Source organism: Melopsittacus undulatus, chromosome 1 (genome assembly GCF_012275295.1).
Source record: "Melopsittacus undulatus isolate bMelUnd1 chromosome 1, bMelUnd1.mat.Z, whole genome shotgun sequence".
NCBI lineage: Eukaryota > Metazoa > Chordata > Aves > Psittaciformes > Psittaculidae > Melopsittacus > Melopsittacus undulatus.
The window spans coordinates 80,001,539-80,012,746 of NC_047527.1; the positions used below are offsets into that span (position 1 = coordinate 80,001,539).

Sequence of the window (11,208 nt, forward strand, 5' to 3'; positions counted from 1 at the left end):
AGAAGGACTGCTCTTTGAAAATTTGCAAGTAAAAAAATTAGTATCAATTTACAAAAGTCCTGTAGCCTTCCTGGCTCCTTTCCATCATAGGTACTACTTGACTATACCCATTTAGCCTCTCCTGAAGCTCATATATTATATTTGTCACATTAGTTTAATGTTTCACAAGTACCTCCACTTCATTAAAAATTTTCTTAAATTTAAGTAACATGGCTTGGAAAACTGCATAACCCTGCCTTTTCTGTTTCCTTCCTCAAAATAGATTTTCCTCAAAATGACATTTCTTTAAATTCCTACTCTTTAAAACACAAAATTCAAAGAACCCTCACTTTTTTTCTCCCTGCTTTATTCACCTCTTACACAGTTGCATTAGTCATTTTTCTCACCATTAACATTTAAAATATCAATATAATTTTTATCATTTAGTACTAAGCTAGATAATTAATAACCATGATTGCCTAAGTAGTAATAGCTTCTGATTATTATATTCATGTAAAAATAATATTTCTTAAATAATTCTACTTCTTAGTGATCACATTTGTAGTGGAATTAGCAATCATAAAGATGGAGACTCAGAAATTTAATTTATGTATATTTTATATTAAATGCCATATCTCAAAAAAGGGTACTCAGAAGTTCTCTTTGGAAGATGGGGTCCTTAATATAGAAGTAAGAAATTTATTCCTACTTCATGTCTCTGCATATCAGGTGTAATTTATTCTACTAATTCTACTTATTCTGAGATTTATTCTACTAATCACTGTATTGTAGCATGTATACTTCTAAATCATACGTCATTACAAAAAACTATTAAAACTTCTTAGGAAAAAAAAAGCAGAAGAGCATTTTTAATAACATAAATCAGTTTCTAAACTAAATGGGAGAAAAGGTAGTTATATGTGTATATAGGTATTTAGAAGGTCATCTGCATCTGGTTTAAAAAAAAAAAGTCAAGATAGAGAGGGAGGGAAAAAAAAGGCCTTAAAGGATCAGCCTTTGAACTGCTGCTGAAACTATTGGATATTTATACATTTCTCATTTTAAAAAAGGTGTACGTCAAACATGTCAAACATTTCTAAAACTCTCTTTTCTATCATGTTTTTTAATTCCTTGAATGAATGCATTAATGTACTGTGGTGAAGTGAACTCTACTTTTCCTGATCTATGGCTTTGAATATAAATAATTTCAGTTTTATCGGTTCTTTTCTTTTCGGAATACATTTTTGGGACAACCAGGCACACATTTAAAATTTAAAGAAAAACTGAACTAAAAGGAACTGAGGAGTTCAGAGTAAACTACTCCCCTCCTTCTTGTACTATTTTAAAGCATGATGCCATTTTAAGAGCAATGCATAATCAGATACAACCTCCGAGTTTGGAAACCACCCAAGAGAGATACAACTCTTCTTTCTGAAGGCAGCAAAATGCATCTTACTGGTGATTTTACTCCTCTTGGAAGTTGTCATAGCTTAAACTATCTTCCCTCTAAATCTTCCCAACAACTGATCAACAGTATCACATTTTTTTTTTCTTGCAAAGAGCAGAATTATCTCTTTTAGAAATTAGTTTCAAAATGGCAAATCACTGCTATTAGGGGATTACTAAGTGAAAAAATACCAAAACACATTTTAAAGTGGTTTTCTCAGAGACTGAGAATGGCAGTGGCAGAAAACCTATCCCAGTAATTAGTACGACCATACTGAACATTCAGTATCATCACTTAAAAGTTCTCATCAAACTGATAAATGTCTTGCACTCAAGTATCAATGTGAAAGAAAGTTAAATTAATTCTCAACTGATTAATAACTCTGTTTAGTAGAATTTAATATTTCAAGCCTTATTTCCTGTACTTTGTGCTCCCTACAAGAAACAGCATACAGTTTTAGTTTGTTTTCCTTAAGGAGGTAAAGCAAATAATGATTAAAACCACCTCATGTTTTTCAGGAACTACTGCATCGTCCATGCATTGAATTTCGATTAAAGACCATTAATAGTGCTAAACTTATGTTTAACAGTGTTAAACTCATTAAATATAATATGTAAGGTCATATAGAGGCGAAGGAGAAATAAGAACAGAGTATCAAATTAGCATTTGCTTGAAAGCTGAGCAAAATTTTAGAGATGATATCCTGCTTCATTCACTATAAATCTTCCAGCTATTGTTACTTTTAATAGCACGCAAAGTACACATAAAACTGTACCACAGAAGTGAAAAATAGCCCTGGACTTAGTGTTTAACTTCAAGATGTTGTCTACAAGCAGATTTAGTTGTATCTACCTAAGACAAAGATATGTCTACTTAAGCAGTGTCTTACAGTTATTTTTTAAGTAGTTCTTCTCTGTTTTGGAGTCTTGTAGTCTCAGAGCATGGTTTCTGTCTTCTTGAGACTATGTTTCAGTTTGGTCACCAGGGTATCACTTGCCATGTGGCTCAAGGTCATCTAGCAATTAGGTAGGTATAGAGATACATGATATGAACCTGAAACAGACACTGATTTCACTGCCAGTGAAGATTTGGTACAGATACAAACCTGGAACCATGGCATTTCCCCTCTTTCACCATACCAGTTGTAAAAGAAGACACACGCATTTGTTTACAACTAGATTAGCACTATTAGTCAGAGAGTTTTTCCCAAGCAGCACCCATGCAGACACCGGCAACCCCTGAGCTCTCTTCCTTGTGTCCAACTTTTACAGTAATAAAAATATGCAACACACTGCCTTTCAGTTCTGTCAAAACAGATATTCTCTGCTAAGACAGTTTGGATGACACCACTGTTAGACTACTTTTTCATCTTTTTTGGTTTACTATTTTCATTTTTCAATCCTTGCCTATATTTTTCCTTCCCTTCTTCCTTCCCTTCTGATGTGTGCTGTAGCACAGAATCATGTAGTTCCAACTACCCAGCCATGGGCAGGGACATATTCCACTAGACCAGGCTGTTCATAGCCCCAGTCAACGAACACTGCGAGGGATGGGGCATCCAGAACTCCTAGAGGCAACTTGTTTCAGTGTCACACCAACTTCACAGTAAAGCATTTCTTTCTTATGTCTAATATACATCTACACTCTTGCAGCTTAAAGCCATTTCCACTTGTCTTATTACTACTGGCTCTTATAAAAAGGTTCCTCTACGGATTTCCTGTAGGCCCCCTTTATGTAGTGGAAGGCTGCTATAAGGTCACCCCAAGCCTTCTAGTCTCCAAGCTGAACAAGCCCTACTCTGTCCTGGGTACAGCAGTAGCAGTCATTTTTTCTCCTTCTTGGTAGCTGGTGCAGTGCTGTGTTTTGACTTTCAGGCTGGGAATGGTTGCTGATAGCATGTATGTTTTGAGTCACTGCTCAAATGTTTGGTTTGTCCAAGGACTTTCTGAGCCTCATGCTCTGCCAGGGAGGAGGGGAGGCCGGAAGGAAGGAGAGACAGGACACCTGACCCAAGCTAGCCAAAAAGGTATTCCATACCATAGCACGTCATGCCCAGGATGTAACCGAGAGTTACCTAGAGGGGCTGGGGCTCTGGGGGCTTGGAAGAGGTATCAGTTGGTGCTCTATCGGGCAGGGTGAGGTGAGTTACGGGTCGGTGGCTGGTGAGGTGTTGCATTCTCTTCACTTGTTATTTCCTTTATCATTATTATTATTAGTAGTAGTAGCAGTAGTGATTTGTGTTATACCTTAGTTATTAAACTGTACTTATCTCAACCCTTGGGAGTTGCATTCTTTTGGTTCTCTTCCCCAGCTCTCTGGTAGTTGGGGGAGCAAAGGGGGGGTGTTAGTGAACAAGCTGTGCGGATTGGTTTAAACTATGACACTCTCTCAGCTTGTCTTCATAGCAGAGGTGCTCCAACCCTCTGATCATCTCTGTGGCAAGTACAGAATGCCTGGTCATGTTGAGCTTCTCATCAAGCCATACCCCCAAGTCCTTCTCCTCATGACTACTCTCTTCCAGGCCTGTATTTGTTCTTGGGATTGTCCCAGTGCAGGACCTTGAACTTGACCTTGTTGAACTTCATAAAGTTTACACTGGCCCACCTCTCAAGCCTTTTCATGGTGCCTTGAATGACATCCCTTCTCATCAGCTTTGTGTTGTCTGCAAATTTGCTGAGGGCACACTCAATCCCATTGTCTATGTCACTGACAAAGATGTTGAACAGCGCCAGTCCCAATACCGACACCTGAGGAACACCACTCATCACTGGTCTCCACTTGGGCATTGAGCTGTTAACCACAGCTCTCTGAGTGCAACCACCCAGCCAATTCCTTATTCATCAAGTGGTCCAGCCATTAAATCCATGCTTCTCTAGTTTAGGGACAAGGATGTTGTCTGGGACAGTGTCAAATGATTTGCACATTCAGGTAGATGATGTCAGTCACTCTTCCCCTAGCCACTAATGTTGTAACCATGTTGTAGAAGGCCACCAAATTTGTTAGGTGTGAACCGACTTCAGTGAAACCATATTGGCTGTCACCAATCACTTCCTTATTGTCCATGTGCCTTAGCATAGCTTCCAGGAGGATCTGCTCCATGATCTTGATGGGCACTGAGATGAAACTGACCAGCCTTCAGCTCTCCAAGTCTTCCTTTTTTAAAAATTGGGGTTATATTTCCCCTTTTCCAGTCAGTGGAAACGTCACTGGACTTCCACAGCTTCTCAAAAGTGACGTATAGTGGCTTGGCAACTTCATCAGCCAGTTCCCTCAGGACGCATGGATGCATCTCCTCATGTTCCATGACTTGTGCACCTTTAAAGTCCTCAGATGGTCTCGAACCTGATATTCTCCTACTGCAGGTAGTTCTTCATTCTTCCAGTCCTTGCCTTTGCCTTCCGTGATTTGGTATCTCCTTTAATACGTCACTTGCCCGTCTGAGCTACTGGCATCTAATGAAGATTTACTGGTTTTATGAAACAAGTCTATTGCAATGCCAAGTGTTTCTGGTCGGATGAACGATCCTATTGACTTTATAATTTTAGAGAAAAAGCATAATCCCAAAGCAGTCTGCCTGTTTCATTTGTAAGGACAGATTTTAAGCAGAGACACATTCAATACATGCATCCTTAAAAGAACAAATACTGACACCGAACTCTCTGAGTGAGGCAAGTTACACTTGGAATGCCTTGGATCATCTACCCTCAGATTTGTTGGATGTGTCCTTCACCAGTAATCCGCTCCAGTACTATTTCACTGTGAAGCACAGAATTTTCACTGTAGTCTCTATTCTTCACTGTTTCCAGTGAAGATTTGCCAGTCTGAACAGGCAACTGAGAATTCTCACTTCGGTGTTTCATATGAGCCTGGCACATATGAGCAAAATTACCATTAAATAATTTGGACATTGGGGATTATCCCCTTAAGCAGTTGGGCTGAGTATGCCCTGAGTATGCCTTACCCAAATGACTTAACTCCTCTTCCCTTGTTACCAGACAATACTTTTAAGAAACTCATATGCACATCTGTCGAAGTCTGGGAATCCACAGCCTTCAAACAAATACATCTGGCTTTGGCTTCCTGATGGCTTCTTCAGTCTTCACTAAAAGACTGGTGGATATTACAAAGCCCTTGTGTTCCTCAGCAACTGTTAATTCTGTCCTGTATCATCCAGCAAAAAACAGTGTCTTGTAGGTATACATCCAGTACTGTAGTTAACAAATAGTTCATTCTTTATGGGAATAAAAACTTATTATTCAGCCAAATCAGCTGTTTGCCACCAACCAGTACCTTCTGCTGCTGTTTAATGAATCAAGACATCAGAGACTCCAAAATACACTGAGGTTTCCAAAGAAATAGCCCATTTGCAAAAAGAAATTATAAACCCTCTACTTTAGAACTTCAATTTAGAGTAAATGATAAATCTAACCAGTTATAAACTCCCTACTAAGCTGTGTTCCAAAAGAGTTTGACAAAGAATTTCATCTCAGAGCTCACTGAGAACCAGCGAACCTCCTGGACAATCTTAAAGGAAGCTTTTGATGCCTCTGTTACAGAAGAACAATGGTTCTCGTTTTTGGAGAAGCCATTGTAGCTCCTGTATTCTGGACTAAAACAAAAGGCAGAAAGGAACCAGATCTTCAAAAAGAAAAGAATTGTATTTCTTGATCTGTGCTGAAATATCTATAAGGAATGGACGCCCAAAAGCAATCTTCCATATCCTTGCCAAAAAGTGGTGTCTTAAATAACCTTCTTCACAGCCTATGTGTTAAGTCTTGCTGAGAAAGACAAAATTTCTAAATGTCGCTGTCCCTTAAGTGTCAATTTGACCTCACTGCAGTAACTTCAGTGAGTGAAAGTTTTTGAAGGTACACAAATGTGAACAGCTTGCTTTTTGCATTCAGTAGAGTTACACCAAAAAAACAACAAATAAAGTCCCAAGTGGACATGGTTAAAGGACAAGCTGTCCTCTTTCACCTTGGCAGCTGAGTCCTAGACACAGCAGATCACAATTAATTTATTTGGTTTGCAGAGTGTCTTCACTCCCATTCCCATTCTTCTTTATTTATGCCTGTCACAGGAATCTACTCTAGCTGAAAATTCAACCTCTACAGAATTTCAGAGCCACAGAGCTGATTTCATTCACCTGAAAATGAAGACATTTTATGCTTCTTCACACTAAATATTAAGCTTGCATACAAATACTTTCAATTAAAAATCCTACTCTTTAGTCTTTCATGGTACCAAAGGCTTTTTATAAAATAAAGAGTTATGATAGAAACACTACTCAGGAATCAAAGTACAGAAGTTTTTAAAAGGGTTTGGTAAGTCTTAGTATTGCCACTACAACAAAACACTTCCCTAGGATAGTTTGGGGTTTTTTTGCATCCCACTTGATGGTGAACCCTTTGAAATCAGGACAACATAGTCTTTTTTATTACCTTTTCCAAAGCAGTATTTTTCATAGCTGCTTCATCAGACAGGAAAGTCCAGTCAAAATGCCTGTCCAGTATAGTTTCTGGCTTTCATTTCACTCAGGAAATTATTTTGTTCAATCTTTCTTTAAAATTGACTGTTTCTCTAACAGCGACAACTCTATGCACGTCTGACGTTAGCTAATTTTTATCCCTGTATGTTGACAGAACACGGACTTTCAGGAAACTATGGACTACATGAAGCAATACTGAGCAACACATACAAAAATTCACATGAATTTACACATAATTATATGATACATTTTGAGATACTAGAAACTACTGCATTACAACTAAGAACTTCAGTCTCTCAACGTACTGAAAAATACATGTCAGATGACCCTTTTCGCAATAAAACTACTAGGATAAAAATGTCTGGAAAATGTCACTATCTCAGAAATCAAACTGGAAAAAAAAAGTATCTGCAAGAATGAAACAAATGGCCAGTTCAGGTGAAATTATAAGGAAGAAAAATAAATTTTAATGTGGATGAAGAATTTATTTGTAAATTTAATTTTTAATGACTGCAGATTAAGACATTATTATACAACAGTGCTTCCTTTAGTGGACAACTATTAGAGTATAAATTTTAGATTTAAAAGAATTTTTTTTCTGGATATACCTAAAATAAATTGAAGTTTTTCTGAACAAGTTTGAAAATATGCAATTCTTTGTAACTGCCCCACTTTATTTGAGAAATAATAAATGGGCTTTGAAACTATGTATCTCAAATATTAATAAAATGACTGATAGGAGGTTTAAGCTTCTTTTGAACATCCCTGAATTGTTTCTCTGAAATTGAGAAAAGTTCTTTTATTCATAATTATTGTCTTCTAGTATATTTTTGCCAAGATAGCTCAAAGATAAACTTTGTAACACATATATAGGCCTGGTTTCTGATACTATTTTTATGGCTTCAACCTTTACTAGAAACTACAGTTGCAATTATTATTTGAGGTTCTGCATATATAAAATTCACTTACTTTGTTTTGATTTCTATCCTCAGGTTCCTGTGTATTACATAAAGGAAAGGATGACCATCCTCCTTTCTTATAATAATAATAAATACTGACCTGAAGAAACCACTGAATATCACTAATCAGTCAATATGTACAGTGTCACCATTTCACAAGCATGGCTGACTTAAAGAAGGAACTCTTCAGCTATTATGAGATTACCTATCCCATTTATTCATTGAATCTAATTTGCATCATGTTATTCTAGATAACAACCTCAAGTCAACTTAAAGAGGGAATAAATTAATGCATAAATAGCACTGTAAATTGTAGACACTGGTTTCAAGAGTAATGTGATATTCAACAGTTTCTAAACTCCCTTGATCAAATTAAAACTTTTTTGCTCTAAGCAGACAAAAAAAAAGGTCAAAGCATAGTCTTGACTACTCCTCAAGTTTCTTTATTTGCCAGTTTACCTGTCTTTACTTAGCACTTCCCATTTGCAGACACTTTTTTTCGCAAAATAGTTCTGTGTTTATCAACATCCCTCTCTCTTTTTCTACTGCAGATGAGTTAGCCTATAAAAATGTTAACCATTTTCTATCTAAAGAGTCTTCCTTCACTTATCATGAGTGGAAGAAAATTACTAAGTAACAACACTCACACTTTATGACTTGGGATCATAAATATTCAAAAATAATGCAAGAAAAAAAGCAATCAGCAGGTTTTTAAAGGAGCCTAAGTTGTTTGAATTTCAGGGTACCTTGCAGAATTATTTATTTCCTGGGACTTTTGGGAGCAATACGCTTCCAAATACAATAACTTAGTGTTTTGATATAGTGACACACCTCATTTTATAGGCAAGGTCAATTTGTATAAGCTACCAATCTAGCCTAGATACACTGGAAATCTTGGGAGGCATGACTTGACAATTGCTAAGTGTATGAAATAAATATAAGGTTTATTTGCAACACTTTGGAAATGGTTGTATCATTCAAATTATGGTGCTAAAATTACAGACAAAGCAACAAAAAAAAAGTGGAAATAAAAATGCAGTTTACTCCTTCACAAGCTCGCACTCTTCAATTTTTACTTATTACTTAAATCTCATTAATTTTAATATGCACTTCCTTTCTCAACCCCCACAACATTCTTAGTCCTTTCAAGAAATATAGTTGCTGGGCTGCATCAAAAAGATCATGGCCCGTAAGTCGAGAGAGGTGATACTCTCCCTCTGCTCTGCTCTGGTGAGACTCCACCTGGAGTACTGTTCAACTCTGGGGCACTCTACACAAGAGGGATGTGGACCTGCTCAACCAAGTCCACAGGAGGGCCACAAAGATGATCAGAGGGCTGGAGAACCTCCCTATGAAGACAGGTTGAGAGAGCTGTGCTTGTTCAGCCTGGAGACTAGAAGGCTCAGGGAAGACCTTATAGCAGATTTCCAGGACCTACAAGAAATCTGGAGAGGGACTTTACAAGGACATGTAGAGACAGGACAAGAGGAATGGTTTTAAACTGAAAGAAGGTAGATTCAGATTAGATATTAGGAAGAAATTCTAGAAGAAATTACCATTTCTAGAAGAAATTATTGTGAGGGTGGTGAGTCACTGGAACAGGTTGCCCCAAGAAGTTCTGGATGCCCCATCCCTGGAAGTGTTGAAAGCCAGGTTGACTGGGGCTTTGAGCAATGCAGTCTAGTGGAAGATATCTCTGCCCATGGCAGGGAGGTTGGAACTAGATGGTATTTAAGGTTCCAACCCTAACTGTTCTGTGATTTTATAATATAATAATATAAACGTAAGATATCCCATGCACCAGGATTTGCTGGGGCACAAATGGATGGAAAGCAGTTTTGCAGAAGAACCTTGGGGTCCCTGTAGACAGCAAGCATGAATCATCAATTTGCCCTTGCAGCAAATAAGGTCAACAGCACCTGGGACTCCATTAGGAAAAGCATCACCAGAAAATCAAGAGAGATGCTCCTTCCTCTCTGCTCTGCCCTGGTTAGACACATCTGGAGTTCTGTGTCCAACTCTGAGTCCAGCAAAAGGCCACTAAGTCGATTAAGGGACTGGAGCATTTTTTGTAGTCTTCATTGATTTAATTCAAGTATTTCTGAGTAAATTTAACTAACAATATTGATTTAGTGACTGTAGTATGATAAGCAATATATATATATATATATATATTGTCTGGAAATTTGCTTCTTATGCATTAGAATAAAACATAGAAATGATGGCTCTCTATAAAGGTTAGGTAAACCTGACAATTATACAGAAATCTTAATGAGAAACCTACCTTGCCTACATACTGATAATCAGATCCTGTGTATTCCTCTAAAAGAAAAAACTGGTTCCACATCCAGCCTCGCTTCTGGCGGTGAATTGTTTTTCCATCATTTCCTGATACACGTCCTCCAAAGCTTCTAGGTCTGAGATCAGGAGTCCTTCTGAACAGCATTTCTGTATGGCAGGGATGCAGCAGCCACATCCAGAACAGTAGAAGTAGTAGGACTTGCTGTATTGTCATAGTTCTCCACTGCTGAAGTTCTTCAAGTTGGTCAGCAATGGAGTCTACAGTTTTGTCTTCTGGAATTCCTTTTGATGACTCTAGTTGCTGATGCAGCTAAGCAATTTCCAACAACTCATTTCTGAACTGTAGAAAGTAATCAACTCCTGAATGTGAACAGAGAAGAGACAATGTAAGTTGAAATGCATTCACTCCCCAGTGTTCAACACCCCTGCTGCTGTATCCTGCAGATACAAAACATTATGACATAGAAAGCAACCTGGTTAGGAATATAAAGGTTATCCAGATAGGGAGAACACTGTGAATATGTTAGGCAGTTGCTCCCAAAACATTTCCTAAGAAAAAGTAAGAGTGCCAAGAGATGACCAACTATTTCCTATTAAAAACTTTCTACTTAGAAACTTCTAGGAGTGCTTTTTATATAGACTGTGGATTTAATATTGCTGAAACTTGCACATTAAATACTGCTCCCTTTGCTTCAAATGTTTTCCACCTGACTTGTTTTACATTAATTCCAGTGTTTTATTAATCTTATTATCAAGAGAACTGAAAAGCCAACACAAAGTGGGTTTAGAAATTAGGAAATGGTAAAACACCAGTTCTTCAGGGTATTTTAAATGGTGAAAGAGAACATCATATGCATTAGAAGAAACACAGAATGACCAGAAGCAAATTTTTAGAGTTCTTGAGATGATCTTGCAATATGGAGTGATGCAAACTCAGTCTTAAAATGTAGGAAGCATTTTTAAAAAAAAAAAGAGGGCTTTTTTTGCAAGTATCCTGAATAATTAATTTTGGATAGGACTGAGATTAATCTCAC

General features: G+C 37.5%; 1 protein-coding gene across 1 annotated transcript in view; it reads right to left on the bottom strand.

The window, feature by feature from the left end:
* CDH10 (cadherin 10) overlaps window positions 1-10,536 on the bottom strand; it is a 63,396-nt gene extending 52,860 nt beyond the window's left edge. Inside the window, exon 1 of the mRNA XM_005149947.3 lies at window positions 10,158-10,536. Within this exon, the coding sequence (XP_005150004.1) occupies window positions 10,158-10,388 (231 nt within the window). The 5' untranslated portion in view covers window positions 10,389-10,536. The remainder of the gene's footprint in view (window positions 1-10,157) is intronic.
* Between the last annotated feature and the right edge of the window lie 672 nt (window positions 10,537-11,208).